The sequence below is a fragment of the Anthonomus grandis genome, chromosome 16, assembly GCF_022605725.1.
Source record: "Anthonomus grandis grandis chromosome 16, icAntGran1.3, whole genome shotgun sequence".
NCBI lineage: Eukaryota > Metazoa > Arthropoda > Insecta > Coleoptera > Curculionidae > Anthonomus > Anthonomus grandis.
The window spans coordinates 14,469,584-14,495,011 of record NC_065561.1 but is presented as its reverse complement, the minus strand read 5'-3'; the positions used below and the strand labels follow the sequence as shown (position 1 = coordinate 14,495,011).

At 31.2% G+C, this 25,428-nt stretch overlaps 1 protein-coding gene across 3 annotated transcripts in view; it reads left to right on the top strand.

The window, feature by feature from the left end:
* Positions 1 to 25,428, top strand: part of LOC126745631 (neuroligin-1-like) — a 490,464-nt gene that overhangs the window by 331,665 nt on the left and 133,371 nt on the right. For all 3 annotated transcript variants that reach the window (XM_050453562.1, XM_050453561.1, XM_050453563.1), the window contains one exon: positions 17,813 to 17,968. In XM_050453562.1, the coding sequence (XP_050309519.1) occupies positions 17,813 to 17,968 (156 nt within the window). The remainder of the gene's footprint in view (positions 1 to 17,812; positions 17,969 to 25,428) is intronic.

The window sequence follows — 25,428 nt, the reverse complement described above, 5'->3', positions numbered from 1 at the left end:
GCCGAAGGTACTCTACTACAAGCCAATCATTGACACTGATAAATTCACGATATTTTACAAAAGCTAAAAGCAAGAGCTGAGAGCAGCACTGCTGATAGAAACTTCTTAGCTGAAATAACAAGATGTACATAGAGCAAGCGAAATCAAGAAGATATGGAATCAGACAATGTGATCATTGTTATAATCTCAAGTCATCTCGAACACAGGGGTCATCCCAAAAACTATTCTACGAAAACCGACAGATAATAAAACACAAGGATATCTATCTTCACCTACAAAAACAAGACGTTATGATCATATTTATTTTTGTACACATATTTAAAAGAATATAAATCGACCATTTACCAGGTTACAAAAATTTTTATTATATTATTCAGTTGAGTTCTTGCACAAATGAAAAATTGGAATCATTTTTAAGACAAAATATCGTTTGTGCTGCACTGCACCATTATTGGCAAATATATGCATAACTTAATTGGATAAGATAAACATTTCCTTGTAAATTTCTTACTTTAAGTGGGAGTAACTAATAGAATAGGTCCACATATCGTCTTAATGTCTTAATTCTTAATGAGAACTTTGATATAAAAGACGTCTAATTTTTTACGTTAAAAAATAGAATAAAATTATTCGAATATGTAGAATTATGTCTGTATATTTTCGTTATTTATACAAACCTAACAGTTTTATTATAACAAAATATAAGGATGATTATTTTTCGTAAATAAAATATATAAAAGAATTAAGCGTTTAAGTGAGTTTTCCACTACTCAACGTAAATAAAGTTCTTTATTATGTAGGTTATCCATTTTTCTTATAAAAAGACAAATTAATTTTTTTATTTTTACATAATGCTCTAGTAAAAATCAAAATTTATAAGCCAGTAACAAATAATTCTCGACAAAATAGGTCCAAAGACTAGAAAGATGTTTTTTATCTTCATAAAATTAAAATGACATTATTTAGGTTAAAATGTAAAATTTTAAATAAGAAAGTCAGCAATTAAAAGTTAGCAGTAGGCAAAGTATTTTAATTAACCCAGTTTGACTTCCAGCTTACTTAGTTGGAATAGCAACTCACAACAAACAAAAACATATATTTAAAAAATGTCCAATTACTTTTAAAATGTTAAAAATTATAACACTACAAAATATAAACGTTATAACATATTGCAAACTTGCAATATAAACACAAGTTTTGCACGTTTACAATATTTGTTATGGTAATATTTTTTATGTGCTAATAAATGGTTGTTTGTATATAGGGCAGGTTTCAAATATTAACATCTGGACGTGATTTATTATTAGTTAAAGGGATTTATTAATAGCGTTTTCCATTATGTTTATAGGTACCTGTAATAATGAAAATTTAGAGTTTATAAAAGGACATAGGGTAGTGGCTATAAATAGAGTAACTTTTATAAATATTAAATATTTTGGTTGCAAACATTTTACTTAGACTAAAACAATAATATTATATTATTTACTATATATTATTGTTATATATAGTAAAAGTAATAAAGTGAGTTATTATATTATATTATATATATTATATTAAATAGTAAGTCAAATATTTGGCTAGACAAAAATATAGTCACTTTAACTGCTTAACCGATTTATAGATAGATCTAGACATATTAACCTAAATCATTAAAGTTGAAATTAAAACTTGGTATAGTACGCTTTCTGCCCAATAATTTCCACAAACTTTTGTGGATTTTAGCAATTAATATATGAATATGTCTATAGTATCTGAATTGTGAAATGTCTATATTTTCCCAGGCATTTTAAGGTTAGTTGAGGTTATAGTAGGTTTTTGGTCTTTTTTTACGAAAAACATCACCCTACAACCTGTGGGGTTATGTTGTTCGTAAAATATTGTTCTCAATCGGATCTGGCGACTGCGAAGTCCACTACAAAACATATCATATGTTGAGAAATATCTCCAATCGTTATAAAACTTCTGTCCAGTGTTTATTGGCCATTGGACCAAGCACGTTCTGCTATTTTTGGTTTAAGGACTCTCGCATTCGGGTCTATTTGTTTATGTTATTTTGTTCTGACTTAGTGGTCGCTTTGTCTCACCTATTTATGACTTTCGACGTTTACAGGGGATAAGGTATACCCAATTCTTGGTGCCCAGTAGACATTCTGGTTTATTAATCGATATTGAATTTTCTGGCAATGCTTCTGATTTCCTTCTGTTGAATTCTCCAGTTACTGCGGCTCTTTCTTATGTCTGCTAATTTTCTTATAGTTATCTTTATTAGTTTGCTTGAAAATCTATTTTACTGTAAGTCTTTAGTGATGTTACTTATTGAGGTCAATTGTTGCATATTGCGGCTGCCCTCCTAAACAGGGTTTTAATGATTTTCATCTTTATTGAACTACCATGATTGCAGTTGTATTATAGGTATCATGTATGTGTTGGTTTTCAATAAAGTAGGAGTAATGAAGAAAAACTTCTAAAATGTCCATCATTTATTCCATTGGAACTAGTGCGCTCTGCAAGTGTTGCGTCTCATCTGAGTCTTTCCCTGATAATGTTAAGGGATTTCCGATTGGAGCACATTTGTATAAAGACTCTATAATTGTATCTATTACTGTAATTACATAAAGATTAAAGCCCACTAGCTTATTAGTAGCTCTAACATTAGTGGCCTAAAAGAGTTGAATGAAATGAGTTTTATTTTGTACAAAAAAGTCCGTGGTACATTGTAGTGGCTAGATATTATTTAACATGAATTTGGCAAGTTTCAAAGTTAGCGAATCCCTGGAGATGATAATAGACACGCAAAGCAAAAAATGGACTGCAATCAAAAATCTAAATACCTTTCAACAGTTTTACATCTTAGACCTCCTTCGTCTATTAATTTTTTAAATTTCCCTCCTAAATTTAAAGTACTTAGAGTGATTCTAGATTGATGTCACAAATAATACTTACAGAATTATTCTTTATAATTATGTTGCATGCATTTTTTAATTAGACATTGCTTAGGGGCAGCAGGTAGCTCATCTTGAATGGCTTAATAACTCAATAAATGGCTACAATGCGAGTATTATAATTATAATACACGTTCTGAAGTCTTTTAAAGAAACCGACTTTATGTCGCCTTAATTAGAAATCTAAAGATATATATTATGTATGAAGTATCTAAACTAACACGTACACATAATTTTCGGTCACATGATATTAAAATGCATAATTTAAGTGGACATTATTCTGAAATTAAAAAAATATATATCCATGCCACAATCAAGTTAAATTTTATAGTTATCTCTCCAAATATTCGACCTCGGGTCGTAAAAAGGTACGCTAAGAAACCAGCCTACTTAATTCTTAAAATAGGCATTTAAGCGTTTTGCGGAATTTAATTAGCCCTGGCAAGATCAACAAACTGAAATTAGTAAATTCAAGAGAAAACTGCGGGACGAGATTCAGTGGAGCGCAGGACCTTAACGACACATAGAGACAGGGGGAATTTAATTAAATTTATTTTGGCAAGTGACGTTACAAATTTGTTTACCTCTAAATAATGTTAACCGGGTTAATTTTTTGGTAATTTTTCGGTTGGTAATCATGTTTTATACATTGAAATATTCTGCCTTTTTTTTATTACTTTATTCAGCAGTTTTGTTGATTTATTGTGGTTATAAAATATTTGGCTAGGCCTACTACGTGCTATAGAGAAAAATTGATGGAGCATGATGCAGCAGACACTTCTCGGAATAAATTTTCTGCCAGGCGGGTATGTTTTATCGCTTATTTGTTCTACGCCATAAACGATGCCCTCCTAGTATATTAGAAGTCTGTCAATATAATATATTTGATGTTTTTTTATAATTTAGTTTGAGTGTATGCTCTATACTAACCTAGATACAGTAGTGTTACTTCAAGTAACATAAGAATGCTTGCTAAAATATGGGATACTCGGGTACCTAATTTTAGTGTGGGCGCGACAAGCAATCAAAATACATATCTGGTCGGCCGGTAATTTATGGTTCAACCGTCTTTCCAATACCCTAGTTGAAAAAACTATATGCTGCATTAACTTGAATACAAGAGGTTAATTACATAAGAGACAAGCATTTTTTTTCTTAAAGTTCCTATCCCCTTTACATGTTGACTCTATCGTCAATTACTGACTCACCTAGAACTAAGATGAGCTCACTATATTGAACTTTAACAAAGGCCTTTTCAAAATCTATGAAGTATTCAAAGACACCTGCGTTGACTTATTCTCATTGCTCACTTTGTTTTTTATAAAGGTTAAAGGTGTCCTGCTTTTCTTGCAAGATCTCGATCATAGAAGTGAAAAAAAGTCTAATAAATCAGCTAAAATCAGGATAAAGCTACATTACAAAAGGTATTAAGATCGAAAAAAACAAGAAGTTGGCATTACAAGAAAAAAATGTCTATAAACATCTATTTAAATTAGAACTGACTTACTAATCGTAATCTAAGTAATTTAGTTTAAAGTACTTGAGTATAAATCCTAATTTTAGTAATCTGATTGCTCTCAATATTAAAAATCATAAAATGTCGATTCTGTAAGTGTTTGGAATATGTATCAAACACAAAAAATACCTATGCTTCAATTAGAAAAAGGCTGGACAAAAACACTTTGGTCTTTAGCCATAATTTTCCAAGATACTTGTCAATATCCTATTTTAGGGTTTTGGTAGGATCCGGTCATTTCAATCAATACCTTTATAAATTAAACATGAAAGACATAGAAATTTGCGGTTGTGATAATCAAACAATTGATGACCTGAATCATAGATTTTTTGCTTGTAAAAACATTTCTCAAGGTTACGGTAAAAGTCATCACAAATAAAAAACTAGGAGCAATTTTTGTTAAATTTTTAAAGCTATGTAAAAATAGAATATAATTCACATAAAAACTAGACTTGCAATAATGAATAATAAAATTATAATAGTAAACTATATTAGTTTAAGATAAGATAGATAAAATTAGATATATGATGTAAAATATAAGCTAGTTAAAGACACTTCCTAGTTTTTCCTAGTGTTATTTTCCTACCTATCCGAGTCACCCTGTATTGTCTTAAATTAAAACAATGCCTTGCTTGGACTCTAAGGCGAGAAGCGAGTAAAAGTCTAAAATTTTCAAAAGTCAATGTCCTATTCCTTCCTATTAAGTAAAGTAAATGAGTATTATAAGCACGGATACTAAAATAATTATTTTAAGCAGATATCTATATTAGAGAGAGTTATATATGAGTTTTTAGATAATTAAATGAACCAACAAGTTTTTCTAATTTGTTTGAGACACGGGTGTATAGGTGGCTGTGCGATAAGAGACATCATATAACATGAATACCGTTGTTCCCCTTGGAACTTGTAGCTAAATGTGCTCGACACAAGGCCATTAAAAAAAAGATATTGAGTAACCGTAATAAACATATCCAGACTCGGACAGTGCTAATTCTAGTAATTTAGCAACCATCTCTATTAGTAACTAAAGTTACCTTTATGTAGATGGAAAAAAATAATACCTTAATACATAAATAAGGTGTAAAGATAAATACATAGTATTGAACAGTAGTCGTAATTGAGGTTTCTTTTTAAAAATATGTAAGTATTACTCTGTTTAGATTATTTCCATTTATTACTTATTCCAAACCTTTATCATTACTATTTTATTTTACTAGCAAGGATCGAAATATTTAACATATTAAAATAGGGAAGTAGTTAAGGTAATATCAGAGAATAACTCGAGTTTCTTTATTTACTGGCCAAGGTAAAGGATTGGGTTCTAAAAGTAATGCATTAGTTTTAGTCATAAGTCGTGATAAAGCGCAGTAAGTTTACCATCAATAAGAAATAGCTGTAATGCCAGTACTAATGACAATGCTAAAAAGATTCAACCATAATTTTCGTTTAAGATAAAACTATTTAAAAGTATCACTTGGATCTCTTGTTAAGTTGAATTTTTCACTGAAATCTTACTATTGTAAAAAAGATACGAAATAACTATTACGAAGTTCAAATATCCTGTAAACTTACAAGTTACCAAAACCAGATAAGGCCAATTTAAAACTGATCGAATACTGTCCCGACTTACTTCACTCAGAATTTGCTATGAACAGGTTACAACGAAAGAGCATATTTTATACAGGTGTTATTATTCCGTGAATTTAAATGTTTAACATAACTCGAAATCAAATACTGCAAAGTTTCCATAAAAATGCCTTTAAGATGCCCATAATATGCGTCTTAAAGTAAAAAAGTTAGGAAAAAGTGTATCGCACCCAATTAAGTTATGCATTTTTATTTTAATAAAGTGAAACTAAATATTTATTTTGAGCAACTAAAATTTATTTGGTGAAGAAGTACTTCATTCTTGTAGTGGAGTTATAAGATGAGGTAAATTAAACGCACAAGCTCACCGATTTCTTGGATGGGATGTACTGCTTAAACCTTAAGGCCAATTAATTTCAGCTCTAATTATTCTAATGCTCGAATTCTGAATGCCTGAGATGAACAACTTTATGTTGGAAATAGGAAAGGTATAAGAAAAATTTTGCAATAATTCTATTTGTGAGTAGAAGGATTAAATATGTAACAACAGCAATACATTTTTATTGTGGAGAAGTTTCGCCTTTTATATTTTTTTATCAAAAGCTCTTAACACTAGTAGTATACACTTTGGCCAACTAAGATATTGTAAATTCATTAGTATCAGCACCCAAGAAAGAAATTGACAGTGGTGTATAGAGAAGGCGTGTAAGGCAAGTGTAAAGAGAGAAATTATGATAATTGATAATACATACAAAAAATGTGACTAGCTGAATGGCTAAAAACTAGTCCAAGCCAAAAAAACCTTATTCTAAAACAAATAATTCACTATTTTTTTTTAATGAAGTAGTACTGTAAATTGCTTGCTGATAGTTGTAAAGTTACACGTTACTCAGTTTTACGATAACCATAAGACATTGCTTGTCATAAATTAAGTCCTCACTCCATCTTACTACTCCATTTAAACCATCGAAAAATCAACGAGAAAATCAGAGAGGCGAAATTTCTCTTCTAGTTTCAAATTCATAAGGCCCGTAGAGATTTCTTAAGTTACAACATAGCCGTGTCAATTCTGACGTAAAATAATACGGCGGTTGTTTAAAATTCAAGCTTGGACCGTAGAAAAGCGAAAGATTATCTGCACCATGGTACAGGCTTTGCCGACTACGGGATGCATATTTTATCGAAAACAGACAGCGCAGCGGCATACTAATTTGTGCGCGATTTCGCGTTCTAAATTATTGCCTAAACGCTAAATAATCCAAACAGAGGAGGAACTGGTATAGCGGTGACAACTCGGGATAATTTATTATTAAGAACGACGTATTTTTTTTAACGCGGCGCATTTTTTTAGCTTAGCGAAAACAAACTCTCGGATATAATAATGGCTAAAAAAAAAATTAAATTTATAATCCTTACACACCACAAGATACATGAAGGATATTGTTTATTGCTGTACCACTTGCAATGATTTTTTTTAGTTAGCACATATATTCAATAATAAAAAGTCTAATTTATAGGACCTTCAATTGTACATGGTCAATTCAGCTTTTCACTTCGAAGACAACCTTACTAGACACTAAGAACGAAGTATATTGAGTCTTCTGTGAATGTGGAGAGTCATATATAGGCTAGACAACGCGACCCTCGAAGTCAGGACAAACGAACATTGAAAGTAATTTTGACAATTTACATTAGACAAAAAAAGTAAAAATTTTGTGCATGGAGTTTTCGGTTTGGGGTTCATCTGAACACCCAAATAACGGTCAAAAGTAATATTTTAAAAACTACTTATTTGGCACCAAAACTTTCACTTAAGTGCTACCTATTACAGAAATCGCAAAATCAGCGTATAGAAAAGACTGAGGAATTTCATGGACTTTTTATAAATATTTTATATATACGAGGATATTTCGACTTATACCTAACAAGCAGCAACATTGGAAGGAAAGAAGATTTGTGGAAGCAACTTGTATCACATAAAAAATGTTCAACCAATCCAGTGCTGATATACCTATTACATCTGACGACCTTATACCTATTATATTTATCTCTATATGTTGGAGATACTTCACAACCGAAACATCGTACTAAATTAAAAAAAAAAGATAAGGGAAGTTTGAAAAATAGACCTTACAATATTGTCAATGTTTTGCTATAGTCTTCACCATCACCAGATTTTATTTCGATTAAGCAAAAAATGTACTTCATCCTCAACAAACTCAATAAACAAAATGCCTGTGAAAATTTTTAAAAGTTGCTTTATTTATGGCAACCACTGCATGTCCTTTTATTAATTCTAAATTTTCATTACTACAGGTACCTATAAACATAATGGAAATACTATTAATAAATCCCCTTAACTAATAATAAATCACGCCTAGATGTTAATAATTAAAACCTGCCCTGTGTATAAACAACCATTTATTAGCACATAAAAAAATATTACCATATCAAATATTGTAAATGTGCAAAATTTGTGTTTATATTACAGGTTTACAATATGTTATAAAGTTTATGTTTTTTAGCTTTATCTTTTTTAATGTTTTAAAAGTATTGTGAAATTTTTTAAAATATATATATTTGTTTGATGAGAATTTAAGTCGGAAAATGAAAAAGAAAATATTACTTGTGGTCAATTGAGTATTGTGAGATTACATAGAAATATATAAACATAGAAATCTGTATTTGTATCCATAATATATTTTACCATCCTTAGGAAGCAATAGATTTAGATTATTGTTGCTTGTCTATTTTGGTCAACTAGATTGAATAAGATGGTCCGTTATTTTATTTAAGTATTACAGAGAGGATTTTTCATTTAAAATATAACATTTCATCCTAAATCACGTTTTTTTAACCATTATATCGTTTAAATTATAGCTAAATTTATTGATATTTATAGATGTTTGATATGATAATGTACCCGAATCATTAGTTTTCAAAGATCTTTAATGGTAAAAAAACTAACTAGCTAAATTTATTTAAAAGGAAAAGTCTTTTATTTTAGATATACATTTCTATTATGTACTTTTTATTTTTTCATGGGTTACATGTAGATTCTTAATATCTTGCCAATAAAGGCTTATTATTATCATATATAATTGTTTGATGAAATAATAAGAGGTTACCTGGTTAAAGGGTTGATTCATAAAATACTACGAAATATGAACCTAAACTTCCCCTTGTTGCAATGGATGTGATTGCAAATAACAATTACTAATTTGCTCTTTTTGTAATAATAAAAAGTAACTCTGGGTAACTTTTTATACATTGGCCTAAAATAATACAAAAAATAACACAAAAGAAGTTACAGCAGGGTTTATTTAAAAAAAAAATTATCAAATAATATTTTACGCAGCCGATTTATCTTCTGTCACATTCGTTACTCCTGAAGCCTGAGATGTTGTGTCGTCCATGCTACTGCCCGCACAAACCAATAAGGAGAACTTCTTTTGTAGAGCTTGCCGGTATTTCGGATGACTGCAAGAAGAATTTTCTATTATTAATACGACAATAAAAACAAATCTTCTAAAGTTACCTTATACCATAGACAATAGGATTGTACACAGCATTAGCTTTAGCGAAAAGCGAACACCAAATAGTGGCCAGAGGTGTAATCTTGGAGTTGCCAAAAATTCCTGAAAAGTTGGTGACCAAATACGGAGTCCAGGCCATGAACCATAATGAAATAGTCATCAAGACTATTTTGGCTAATTTACATTCTGCGCTAGTTTGTGCGGCCTCTGAAGATCGTAGTGACGCAACGTTCATTTTCTTTGCCTGTTCTCTCATCGATTTTTCATGGGCAGCAACAGCCTAAGAAATTAGAATTAGTTGGAATTTATATAATGTACAGAGCGTTTTAGAATAAAATCCTTAATGGGATGAATGCTTAGTTTATTTTACGATGACAAGTTCAAAATATAAAGCTTATGTCCCAAGCTTCAATATTTATACTTAGTTTGTTATAACACAACCACTTAATGAATTTTACCAGGTCATTATTGATAGCTCTATCTAGTTCATCCTCATTTTTATCAGAGAACAGTGTCGTCAGCAAACAGGAGGCATTTTCATTAATTAGCAGATATTTAAGACTTTGTATCTACATAGCGTATGTTAAAAAAGTCCCGAACCTCCTTAATAATTCGTGAACTTTTATTAAAAAGCGTCTCAAATTAAAAAATTATAGATCGCTTTCAAATCTACATTAAGAAGATAACTTTGCATATACAGGAAGCATCTTGTATCCGATTGATTGGCAACTTGACGTAATGATAAATTTGGGTCTTCAACAAAATGTTGTATTTCTAGACATTTTTCATCATTGTTTACGATTTTTGGCCTTTCTCTTCGTTGACGTTCTTTGCAATTTCCAGTTTATTTAAATCTCTAAATTGTTATTATCACTATAAATTTCGAAATTGGTGTGCAGTCTTGAAATATTGTATTGATAAGGTCTTGAGTTTGTTGGGAAGATCGCTCGCGACCTCTTAATCCTCAAATCATAAGTAATTATTATATGGGTAAGTATTTGCATGTTTTATTTATAATAAATTTTACACAATAATTTTTTAAACCATTGTATTTTTTAATCTGTTGAAGATAGGTATTGCATAAATTACGTGAAGTTTTGTTAAAATTTGGCGTAGAATCGAAAAATGCATTAAAAAATATCATTCTATTTAAAAAAAGGTAACTTTGGTCTCTACTACTGTTGTGATACCTCCTGTATATGCAAAGTTATCTTCCTAATGTAGATCTGAAAAAGATCTATAATTTTAATTTGGGACAATAGACTTTTTTTTGTCAAGAATCATCTACTTGCTTTCTTGGTAATTTTTAATAACTTAAAAGAGCAATATGATTAAATCAAAATAATAAACTTTTTAACAAATATATAATTTTTGAAACAATGAACTTTATTAGTTATTCATATATTTTATTTACGTAAGGAATTAGACGTTTTTTAAGCATTACATCATAGTTCATATTGAGAATTTCAAGTGTCAATGTATGAACCTATGATAACATGTGCTCACATAATCATACAACGTAAGTGTTTATTACTTATAGGAAAATGCTCATCTAATCCTATTAAGTTATGCATATATCTAGCAATAAAGACGCAGTATAGCAAAAGTGATATTTTTGACATAAATTTTTTTTTATTATTAATTTTTTAAAAACCCAACTATATTAAATAATAAACAGTTCTTGGTACTACGTTATAAAGTATTTTTATTTTTTAGGTGGTCGATTTATATTTTTTTAGATATGTGTACAAAAATTAACAAGAACTAAAAGGGCTGAAGTTTGCCTACCTAGTGGCTCTGGTCCTCGTATATTCCTTAATGTTTTTAATAAATTTGCTGGGTACCCAGATTTGATTTCTTCCATATACTTAACTTACTTTGCTTCCTGGTACTGATCAGCTTATTATTTTAGCGGCAAATATTAATTATTTAGCAAAGATTATTAGTTTAAGTTAGTTATACGTAAAGGCACATTACTGTTGCACAATTTAGCAATTTTTTTTAATGACCGACTATAATTTCGCTGAACAAACTCGTCTCTTCTTCTTATATTTTTACATAACATTGATGCTTGTTAATTTATCTAGATTTTAGGTAGAGCCATATGTAATAGTTGTTGTTAGTTTACGAACTAAAACGTCATATTTAATTAACAAAATAAAGTCAACGAAAGTTCAAGAATTAGACTTTACTACCCTACAATTGTTACCACTTTCAAAAACTTATTTAGTAATTTTCTTCATGGCAATTTTCTCACCACTAAAGCATATAGAAAGTTTTTTTTTATGCTAGAGTAGTCAGAATGTTTTTGTATGGAAGATGCTTTCGTATACTATAGATTACTTTTCACAATATATACTTTAGACGTCTAATAAAGAAATTATTTAATTCGTATGTCTTTAAATGGTCATAGATACACTTGACCATAATAGATTATATTAATGAGAGCGGTACTCCTCACCAGTTGTAAGAAACTTCCATTTAAAAAACTACTTTTACTCTGATAAATCTGCAAAAATTATATACATTTTTCGGACCTAGAACCTTCCAGCTTCAATATGTATTTACAAACCTAATTACTTGAATTGATCTTGAGTTTTAATCAGCCCCTAAATAATTACCAGTCCATAAAAATGTTTAAAATAATATAAAAAGAGTCTATTTTTAAGAGCAGAGTTCTTTTGACCGAGTTCTACCACAATGTTTCAATGTTATTCACGACTCTCCGTTCCACAAAATTATCTTATCAGATTATCCTAGTTTTCAATTTTGCTAGTAGTCATTCTGAACTTTATTGTTTGAAATGATATTATATCTAAGAAACTTTTAAAGTTTGATATTTTGAGTCATTTAGCCAAGAATGTGTTACTTTAACTGTGAAGTTTATTTTTCTTGCACAAACAGGATGCTACTGAAAGCTATATAAGTAAAAAAGTCATAGATATGAGTTTGTCATACACTTTGTTTTTTAGAACAGTTGTATATTTTTTTATAATAAACCTATTGAGTTTTGGAACTAAATTAATGCCCATTTAAATTATGCATTACTTTATTCATTAAAAACCACACTTCCGAATTTCTTGCACCCTAAATATTTCCTTATTTAACAATTTATGGTTTCAGAAATGTACTAAATCCTCAACTCTTTGCTGCAATATTGTTAACTTAGAACAAGAACACTTCAGCTCATCTTGCAATAAATTGTTAGAAGACGTTGCAACTATGTAGTATATTGACTTAATTTGCACTTAGCTCAACATTCTTGCTTCTAAATGAGCAGCTTTATGTAGACTTATGTACATGTCAGCTTAGCAACCGAGGTGTGATATACGAGGATTGCCGTTTATGTATAGAAGAAATTGCGTGCATTAAACATATTTAGAAAGTTACAGAGTGTTGCGGGAAATAAACGCAAATTTATACAAAGTAAATAAATGATAAAAACAGTCCGGCGTTATTAAAACGATTTCCAGGTTTGTTCTTTTCAACAAGACCCGAAATGTAGCACAAAAAATCGTTAAATGCATTTTAACAAACAGTTTTAAAGCATCTATGAAATTATGGCCTTGCAGCTAATGCGTTTTTTTGAAACAAAAACTTGACGTTCTTTATGGCTGCGGATACGTTTCAAATGGAGGTTTTAAAATGTTTTTTTTTGCCTTTTTATTTGAATTGCAGTCTTTTGTTTGGTTGTCATAATTGGCATTTACAAATTGCCATTTTAAACAAAAAGTATTTTATTGTTTGTTATAGTTTTTTTCTTTTGTTTAATATGCAAACAGCAAGGCTTTATATAGGTATAAAACTAATAAATTTTAGCATAACAAATTTACTTTACGCGTTGGAGATAATTATGATTTATGGCCTTATAAGCTGTAAAATTATAGCAAACTATTCTTAATACATAAAAGAAAATGCTTTATTGAGTTTATGTTTAATTTTTACATGCACAAAACTCATCAGACTTTAATATTCCTTAGTAAGCAAGTAGAAATCTGAAAGGAATATGCAATCAAAGTTTTCAATGACAATTGACCAAACAACTTAACCATTCAATTAGAAGAGCTGACAGAACCAAGTAGATTAATCAGATTAATTATCAAAACCAAAGAAAGGATGTTTTCTTGATTATAAGAAGGCATTCGACAATGTAAAACATGGCCTCCTAATATCGTACCTTAGGGTCCTGAGTCTAGATGGTAAGGACATTTGATTAATTCACAGTTCATACTAAAACCAAAAAAAAGATCTTCGATTGAGCAACTTGTTAACAACCGAGCAGTTTGTTGTAAAAAACAGTGTGAGATAAGGCTGCTTTGTATAATCGATATTGTTCAATCTCTACTTGGAAGGAGTGTTTTTAAATCAGTTCTACATAAACTAACTTATTGATGAAAGTGAACGGGTAATATATCAACACTATCAGATATGCAGATGATAGAAACAGGTAGTCGGACTGACATTGTCTTTGTTTTCGTGCAACACAACGTTTCGGTCGGTAAGTAAAATATATCTCCGACCGTTATCAAGTGTAAACTAAAGCAATTTCCTATTCTGCTATATATGATTGATGGGATTAATGAGGCGTGAATTTTGATGATGCGTGAAGAGAGCGTCTGCTAGAAGAGGTTGGTTTTGCGTTATATAGGCAGCTTCCAGAAATTTCCTTTTTCGCCAGTGTGATTCCTTCCTTAGGATTTTTGTTTTAGACCAGTGAATGTTATGGCCGTTTGTCCAAGCATGTTCAGCAACGCCTGTGCTGGCTACTTCTCCAGTGGTCGTCCATTTGCGATGTTCCTTGGTCCTAACTGCCAAGGGTCTTTTGGTTTCGCCAACATATGAGTCCCCACACTCACAAGGGATCTGGTAGATGCAGTTTTTGGTGTCTGCTGTAGATTCTGGCTTTGTTTTGGAAACAGAACTTCTTATTGTATTGCTAGATCTAAAGGCAGTTTTTAGATTAAACTTCTTAGTAATTCGTCGGATTTTCTCTGATGTACCTTTTATATAGGGGATTGCGAGAAGCCCAGTTGATTCATCCTGTTGCTTGGTTCTGGTTTCCTCATGACGAGTTTCTTCGAAACATCGTGTTGTACGAAAACAAAGACAATGTCAGTCCGACTACCTGTTTCTACATTACCATTGTTTACCACTTTCAAAAACATGCAGATGATACTTTAGTAACCGCAGATAATACAAACGTAAAGTAAATGAAATAAACACAAAATTAGGCCTAAAAATTAATATAAGAAAAACGAAGTTTATGGTCGTGAGTAAGACTGATATTCCACAAATCAGAATTCAGGTAAATGAAAAGAATATTGGGCAAGTTAAATATCTGGGATATATTTATGTTAAACCAAAATTGGAACCAAAACAAGAGATTAGATGTAGAATAGAGCAATCAAGAGCAACCTTCCTCAATAAAACGTAGGAAATTATCATACTTAGGACATATTATGAGAGGAGAACCCTATGGATTCCAGTGCCTTGTCTTTCAAAGTAAGATCGAAGAAGAAAAGACGGAAATAAAAGGAAGGATACGAAATACTAGACAATGGACGGAGATAAGTAGTTTTTCAGAATTCCGAAATCCTGTAATTGACAGAATCATATAAGGGACGCCTACGCAAGAATTTGCATAGCACTCGAAGAAGAAGAAGAAGTTAACACATGCTTCTATTCTTGAATACAAATTCAACTCTGCTTAGATATGAAGACTACAGGGAAAGAACGATCTAAGTCACAATTTTATATTTTTGAGAAAAACGAATTTCAAAGTTTCAAGACTTCCATGCAAAAAAAATAAAAAATCGTTTAGTACTATTTTTTTATTAGAAGTCATTAACATGTGCAATACTTAGGGACTACTAAAAATCATAAAAAAATAAACAGAATTTTGGAAAAAAAAATTGAAGATTCCTTCTCTTCGGTATACCGAGAAACGATCCAAAAGTCCACAAGAATTAGGTTTGAACGCCGCTATAACAAGAATACAACATTACTAAGGACGTTAATATTTGACCGTTGTAGCTTACCTTCATTCCGAAGTAGCGCGTCATATTTGGCACGGACATTACTATAGACATTGGTATTGATAGTTACTTTTGCTGAAAAAGAAATAACCTTATTATTAGTAGAAAATATAACTTCATCGCTGTTACTTACCATATCTGCATCACCTATAGTCCTATTATTAGCATGATAAGGCAAATTAGTGTAGTAGATTTGTGACGTTTCATCTACAAACTTCTTAAGTTCCTGCAGTTGGTCATACTTTAACTTGGGAATAGGAATGAGGCCATTGTAAAGTTTGTCCGGTGTTGCAGCCGCTATGCCTGGCCTTGGGGATATTAGAACAATTATTTAGGCTGCGCGTTATCCATGGCATAATTTCTTATTATTCAAATTGCATTTTTGAGGTTTTACCAAAATAGCGTTATCGTATATCAAACGACAAAGTTTCTCCATATATCGAACGACAAACTCTCTATACTCCGCTATGGATATTAGAAGTAATAGCCAGTGATTAGATAACCCTTTTGGAATTTGGTTTGGTATTGACACTTCTTTTACTGGACAATGCTCATTGTTATCTTGACAAGGCTGCTCTAAATTTTTTTTTTTTATTAGCAATTGAGATAATGAAGGCTTTACTGAAGACCGGAGGAACACAAAGTCAATGGCCTCAAATTATGTTTATTTTTAAAAACGATTACACATGCTTCGCCCTAAGGCATCGTCAGATCTAAAAGAAAAAAGAAGGCAGCCCTAGTACAAAAACAACAATGCATGCAAACAATGAGACCATTGACTTTGTGTCCCTCCAATCTCTGTATTTTTGTTATTGAGAGGTCTCTTTGAGAAAAATGGACTACTTTTTTGAATTTACTAAAGACCAATTATGATAAAATTCTTGGTTGTTCTGATGAAGTTTTGGATATCATTTACGTTCAAAGATGTAATTTGTACAGTGATAAATGCTGAGAAATAAATTAAACAGATGCCATTCAAAGGAGTTTTTATAAAATAATCACGTTAGAGGAAGACGACAGCATAGCTGAACTCACTGCAAAAAAATTGATGACACTCATCTTATAGAATGAGTTTTTAATTAGCCCGGTACGTCACAATCTATTTCACCTAAAAATCAGCGTCAATGCAAAGAAAATGATAAAACGGTACCAATTAAACGAGAAACTGATTCTACTAAACTATTTGAAGCAACAGAAAACTTCAGACCTTATACACATTTTGAACTTGCCCAGAATACATTAGAAAATTAAAAATAATTAGTTTTTGATATACCTATATATTATTCTAATCCACACGCACAAGTTCCAATCCATCCATATCAGGTTCTCTGTTACATCTTATAATTGGGTACCGAAGCATTCCATATTATATCACGCCATCTACGCACGACAATTATTATTTTCCAGTTATTCATAGGCTGCGCACTCATATTTCAATTTATGCGTATGCTATTTACTATTTTATTCATTACTTTAAACATAATTGTATGCATTTAAGTGTATCGTTAATTAAATGGTTCTGATTGATTCTGCTTTAATTACCCAAGTTTCATTAAGGTGTTTTAATTTTATTTATTGAGCACAAGTCGTCTGAAGCAATAACAATACAGTTTTTCTTTAAATCATTTTCTCTATAAATATTTTCGATGATGTAGAACTTAAAGTTGTAATAACGTCAAAGAAAATCTTTAGCTTCAGTTAGTTGCTTTAGGACGTTTCCAATGCTTCAGACACTTTTATTAAATATAAAAAAATTTTGATATACATTGTATCTAGAATTTAATTCACATGCGCAAGATGTGGATCTCGAATCTTCTTCGTGTTCTACAATTAGGTACCAGAGCATCCGATAATATATTACGCGATCTACTGTTAATCGCGAGAATTATTATTATTCTCTGTACGTTTTACATCAAATCGCGCCTTCAAATGTCGATTTACGTTTATGCTAATTATTATTTTATTCATTAATTTATCATGTTTGGGTGGCTGATATCATATAACGTATGTGTGCTCTGTGGCATGTGTACCAACATATGAGAAAAAAATTAAAACTTAAATTAAAGTAGCCTGTGTAATTTACAATTCGGGTTTATTTATTATTGAATAAAATGTTGAAGACACAAATCCTTAATAAACGATATACGTGCTTAAATAGTATATGTTATTATACTTAAAAGGAATATTTTGTTACAGCATCTGGTGAAGAAGAACCAACGAAATTGCCATGCTTAGTATACGTCCATGGAGAGAGCTACGAATGGAACTCAGGAAATCCTTATGACGGTACAGTTCTGGCATCATCTGGCAGAGTTATTGTGGTCACCATCAACTTCCGATTAGGAGTTTTAGGTAGGTAATAGTTTAATAATTATTACGTTCCACTTAACTGGAAATATTCGTGATTTTCGTTTTTGACAAATTAAATGCCCCTTAAATTGATCCACTTTAACAAATTGTAGCCTTCATTAAATTTCGAGGGGACAATTAAGTTCTGAGTAAATTTTATAGGAAACAATGGAGTTTTACTGTTTAATTGCCCGTGTTACATTTTATTTTATTACCGATTTTACTCTACTAACGGTTCTCTTACTAATTACCATAATGGCATAGGAGAGTTTTTTTTAGTAATTAGGTAAAATAATTAAAATATAAAGAATTATTACAATAAAATTTAAAAAAAAATGATCTTGGCTTACGAGCTTCACAGTTACCCGAATTGGAATAAAATATGATTTATTTTTGCAATATATTTTACTTCATCCTATTTTCAGTTTCCTGAACTATTGTGCTTGAAAAATTGTATTGTAGAATAAAAATTGGACTACTTTATCATAAATCAGGTCAATAGCAAAACACGATCCCTATTTATTTCACCATAAGAGGTAACATAATAAAATTTTAAGATGAAAAAGATATCTTTTAAAGGTTTTCAAATCAATCATCTGTTTTAAACTATTAGCTGGTGCATTACATATAGTTTACATAATGTGAACTGGGCTCGGACTGTTCGAGTCTATACAGGGTGTCTCGAAATTATATCGCAATATTTAACCAGCCCCATGTTTGTTTAAAAATAAGGCAAAAACTTTATATACAGGAATCTTGAAAAGTGAATCGTTTTCATGTTACAGGGTATTTTATAATTCCGATTGTTTGATAAAAATTTCGAAAACTAATGACCAGGCGTTTCGAAAATTTTAACAAAAAACCATCTTCAATGGGAACTATAAAACACCCTGTAACATGAAAACGATTCAGTTTTCAAGATTCCTGTATATGAAGTTTTTGTCCTATTTTATTTAATTTCCAGGCACCCTGTATACAAGAAAGTTCAAAAAGACACTCGAAAGAGTGTCATAATAAAAGCATAATAAGCTGCCAACAGCGTTTTCTGCAACACTACAGCTAAACATTGCAAGACTAGATGCACAGCTTTTATGGGTATTAATAATTCCTTATCAACACCCACCGCATTACCACAGAATAAAATCTAAGTATTGATTCGAAGCACATTCTTTTTGATATGACACAAATAATATTTCGCTTACTAGATACTTTTTTAATATTCTTCGGCCTTTTTTAATTTTACACTTAGTCTTGTTGTAAAAACTGACTTATTTAGTTGATAGCTCAGCTCGGTTGGACTATGCAGATGATTGGTAAGTTCTAATAAGCACAAAAGAAGTGTATCTGTATTTAAAATAAGTTATTAGTCTTCATGAGACCATGAAAAGCATACATATAACAACTCTTTTATGACACCAGACCCAACCCCTTCCAAAGTAGATGATGACACAGGTCCAGATATCCTTATTAACAGTCATAACAGCAATAAATTCCATGAAAAAATGAAAATCCCCGGAACCTATTGATTTTAATACAGAGTACTTCCAACTTTTTAAAGAATGAAGAAGCGTTTTTCTGTAGCTTGTTTGCATGTTTTATCCACTACCAGGAGGCCTTTGATAAAGTAAAGTATGAAAAAATGGTAGAAATCCAACATGTGCTGAAATCAATCAGAACAGAAGAAATAGATAGAGGAAATAAGATACTGAAGATAAAAATACTTTATTTTTAATGCAAGGAAGAGCTTTATTTTCTCCCCATAGTTGTTCAATATGAATTCATATTTAGAACGTATAGATTTAGAAATATTTCTGAATGGAGAAAGAGTGTACAATATTCGTTATGCAGATGATACTGTCGTTAGAATAGAGGAATTACAAAATCTCATAAATAGAATAACAGAGCGCGGTCAATTACATGGCCTCGACATTAATAATTAAGAAATAAAACTAATGATTATAAGCAAAAACAACAATAATAACTATCAGAAGCCGATAGAACGAGTGAGCATTATTACTTATCTTCTAACTCCAGTAAACGACCAATGGGATCATTATTTGTAGGAAATATGAAGCAGAATTAAAAAAACCAGGACTGCATTCAGCAAAATGAGACATCTGTTCACAAGACATCACTTGCACACCAAAATAAGACTCTTGTACTGCTACATGTTCTCTGTTCTGTTTTGAGTAAGAGCATGGACAATTACTGAAGCTACAATGAAGAAAGTGTAAGCATTCGAATTATATTTATATAGTACAAAGTTGGAAATTCCATGGACAGATCATAACAAATATCGAGGTTCTCAGTAGAGTGGTCAAGTAAAAGGTTAATAATATTTAGAACATGTAATGAGAAATGAAAACCACCTTCACTTATTGCAGGCTAGCTTACAAGGAAAAGTATTAGGCAAACAATGTATGGATAAAAGATGAATTTCATCGGTAAAAAACCTTAGGGCCTGGTTTGCTTTGAGTACAACTGAGTTATTCCTGGCCAACATAGCCAAGATCCAAAACGGCAAGAAACTATAACAGGAAGAATTCTCCTTTAAGCTCTCTCTAGCAAGCTGTACTACCTTCTTCAGTATTGATGCTACTGAGTGGAGATTAGTAAATACAGCAAACATATGAGTGCTTTAGTTAAAGATGTAATACACAATGATTAAATCTCCAAACATTCTGCTCTACAGCATTCCAATGCCCAAATTGTCTTCAAAAGTCACAACATTCATCATTGTTTATTAGCATTTTGAGGACGATCTTGTTAGTAAGTACCTTTATCAATAAAGACAACAAGAATATTAACAAAATTTTTCAGTATTTGCTGCAAACCTCTTTGTTGGCTCTACTGATGGGTGACCAGGTTATTCTTTGGTTGTTGGAGCTTGCATGATGTGATACCAACAGTGTTTTACTAACCAGATATTTTTTCAATATTCTTAGTCAGTAACAAACTTTGTTCAATTTTCAACTTAGTTTTATTGAAAGTAACTTACTTCTTTAGTTAAAAGCTCAGCTCGATTGACACACTATACAAAAGCTCGGTAAATTCTAAATTCTAGATCTAAATGAAATAAAAGAAATTTAATTTCATGTAGGAAGACTAAGTCTCTATTAAAATATCTATACCAAGCTGTACTGCCTCCTTAATTATTGCTACTGTAAGGATATTAGGAATACAGCAAACATATGAATGCTTAAGTCATTGATATACTAAACAATGATCGAATATCCAAATATACTGCAATGCAGCAGACCAATGCTCAGAATTTCATTAAAGGTAATCGTAATATTTATCATTATTTATAAGAACTTTGTGAACGATCATTTAGGTAAGACTCAATCCGGTTCAGAGGACCATAAAATTTAAGCTTACAACGGAGAAAATATATTCGGGCTATTAAACTCTCAAAAATCAACGAAAAGAGCCTATTAGAATATCAATTTTCTCAAAAGCAACAATAATCTCACTCACAGATACTGAATTTCAGAATAAGGCAAGACATTATTACAGGGTGTCCAAGTTTGGGTACTTTTTCATAAAGCTACAGATACCGTTAATAACACAATTTTCATGGTCAGGGTAATTTGAAAAATATTGAATTTTCCTTGTATTTTCGTTATCCTTCAATTTATCAAAAGGGTCCCATTCTTATGGATTTTTTCCCATAGAATGCAGTGGTGTTATAAACCAAACTTATGTTTTTTTAATGGAACTTTTATTAATAACTTCTAAGTGTCTAAGTGCTGTAACACCATCTTCAAAAATCTTATAAACTATTTGTCTGCCCAAAATAAAACATAACACTCCCAACTCCAAACTGTCCTTGTTGTGCCTCCTCACATAGCAAAAAATCTACTAAATTCTGATGTTCTGCATGCCAGGTCCTGGTAATATACAACTAAAAAGGCCCGCACTTGAAAAAATTATTTGTCAAAATATATAGCAAGTCTGTCAAATAAATTGTTAGCATCCATTAGCTGCAAGTACAATTAAAAAAACAGTGTCTGGCGCTCAATATCACTAGGATGCAAATGTTGCACTATATGAAGTGTATATGGATGATAATTATATTTCTTCAGTGTTATTGAAATTTAATGGAGAAGAGAGCTTCAAATCATATTCATTAAAATAGTCCCCTTTACGGCCCTAGAAACCTTAATTCATGTTTTAAGCTATGACTATTAGATGGCACCAGCGCATAGAACGGCAACCGGCTACACATATTTCATCTCGCTTTTCAGATTCAGTGACCATGCTTAATCAAGACTCTTGGGTGGGCCACACATCAAAGAAACATGAAACATGAAACAAGAAACATGAAATATACTTCATAAAATAACAACACGCTGTCTTAAATAGGAATTCGCACATCGGCGAAATGCGTTTCATGTGACATCATAGATAAGCAAATTTCGTTGAAACTTGTTGCATGAAATAGGTTCTGTTCTATATTTTGTTTCGTGTTTCCAATTATTTCAAAGGTATTTTCATATTATTTGTTAATTTGACCAAACATATATGAAAACAAAATAAAAGAGGACGAAGAATTTAATATGATGTTTATGTTAGTGATTGAAAAACATGAGGTTCTTTATAATTATAAGTTGGAGAAGTATTCTAATAGAAACGCCAAGGAACTAGCATGGCAGCAGGTGGCTGTGATGGAATATTTGTAAAGTTTTGAGGTAATTACATGGAAGTATCCGATGAAACAAATACTCCATCGTGTTTTTGGATAAAGTTGTGTAGAACACATGCAGCTTTTACAATATTTTCAGTTTTATCAGCATTGCAATTATGAAACACTCTAAATTTAGAACAGAGTATTCCAAAAGCGCACTCAACACTTTTTCTCGCTCCTTAAAGGCGATAATTAAAAATTCTTCTGTCATTATTTAAGGTTCTTTGTGGATATGGCTTCATTATTTCTTGTCTTAACGCAAATGCTTCATCTTCAACGAAAAACATTGGAAAAGGACCACTATTATCTCCAGGAAGTGATCTTGCCGGTGGAATATTCAAGTTATTTTCATTAAGTAGCCTACCAATCTGGGAATTTTTAGATACTGCACCATCGCTGTTTCTTCCAAAATCACCTACTGATGTTGCAGTAAAAAGAGAATCGGCACTAAGAGGATCGAATTGTATGATTTATAATTATAGAAAGCAGAGTCACATTTGGGTGGAACTTGGATTCGCATATGTTTACCATCTATACTACCTAGACAGTTGGGGATATTCCATAGTTCTTCATATCTCTTAGCAATTTCCACCCACATATTTTCTAAAGGTAATGGCATATATTTTTTTTGGAGGTATTTCCAAATTGCTTTAGCTGTTTCGTTCACTACATATCTTATGGTAGTTTCTCCTCTCATAAAGTAAAAGGATAACGCTCGAAATGAACAACCCGTAGCGAGAAACCTGCAACAAACATAATTAGCATTAGTATAATTTCAATATAAATATCACGAATACATGACTTTATTTGTTTGATTTCAGTTGAGGAATGTAAAAAGAGGTAAAGGATGTTACGAATTAGTCTCTTAAAACATCTAAGAGAAAACAAGAAAGTAAGTGGCAGTTCTGCAAAAAAGAAGAAACCATTCTATTTAGAAGATGCAATAAAGTATTTGATACCATATACGAAAAGCCGACATCAAACTGGAAATGCGGAGTCTGATAAAGATAATCAATCACAAATGGAGGATAGTCAAACCTATGGCAATGAAGAGGAAAGTGTAGATAGTTCAAATATTGAAAACAATTATATTGAAGAAGAAGTGAATGAAATAGGCACTTCACACTTATTGGAAAGAACAGTTTCTTCAGTGCCGACAGATTTGCCAAAAAAAAATCTCCAAACGTTCTCTTCCAAAAAACGCAAAATTGAAAGTACTCAAAACTGGGAAAATTCAGCTGTTAAATATTTTAATGCCTTGAGTAATAAATATAATGTAAATATAGAAAAAAGAATATTATCCGTCGAAGAAGACGCGGACTTACTTTTCCTGAAAAGCTTACTCCCTGATTAAAAAAAATTAAATGATGCTCAAAAGAGACAGTTCAAAAAACGAATTTTTATTCTTTATGATGACATCCTAAATGATGACTGTACGCGTAGTACTGTACAGATTCCTCTTCAATCCCCATATTCTTCTGCAGTATGAGTATCTTCTGACTGCAACATACAATATTCAACTCATAATGGAAAGCAATATGCGGACCTTGTTAATGCAACTGTTTTTCAATAAAATTATATTTTGAGTTTTGTAACCTGCTTATATTTTAATATATGTTTAATATCAATTTTATTTTTTAGTTACCTCAAAGTAATTACCAACTTTTCTTCAACTCCTAAAACCAGTCTGAAGTTCGTATCCTTTTTAAATAAATGGGGGCCGACCACAGAAGCTAATCTAGTTAATGTTTGCAAAGACATTCTATAAAATGATTGATTTTTTTCCGGATCATCACTTAATTCTTTTGGTACTACATATAAACCATGTTTAAGGTTTATTTTGTTATACGAATGCACTCAATAACGTCGTTTCTTTCGTTTTTAATTATATTTTGATAATAATAATGTGGTAACAACAGCAACTATTGCGTCGTCTAAACTATCATCGGTGTCCATTGCTAATTGAAAACTGAAACTAATTTTATTTTTGATTCATTACTTTGTGTATCACCGAAACAGTTTCGCGTTGCGTATTTCATATTTATTGTTTCACGTTTCATGTTTCATGTTTCTTTGATATGTGGCCCGCCTTAGGTGGCACCACAGAAACTCCACTCAAAACAAGTGCGAGATCAATACACATTCTCACAGTGATTACGAAACTAAATGAGTTTATCAGCTTCCAGATTGTCTAATTTAATGGTCTTAATCGCACATTTAAATTAGTTTGGAGTTTTTGCCAATTGTTTCTCCAATCAACTGATCGAACTCCTTAGGAGATCAGGCTAAATGAAGAAATTTTCGTGGTCGTGAGCTACAACAGATAACTGATGGTGTCCAACAAAACCTTGCAAACATCACAGGCTCTATACGAACAAACCGTCTTTAGATATTGCAATTTAATTTCTTGAGTACAGGTTCTATGTTCTTGAAATGTCATCCTGTGTTTTTTTTTAACATAGTGCATGTGTTTGCCTCTGACTACTATGACTAAGTGATTCGCGATAATGCATTTCTAGTTATTTATTATTAGTAGATCTAGTTAGACATTATTAGAATCTGACAACTATATTTTTTTATATATACAATGTCGTAAAGATTTAACAAAAAATTGTTTACTGTATCTTTTTAATCCCTAAGCATTATGCAGAATAAAAGCAAACAATTACACTAATAAATTACACGCCTACTTTCTTTCCATCAAATCCTCAGATATTACGGTGCTTATATTACACCCTGCCCGTTTCTATTGCTTGTGATTAATTAAGGTGGAATT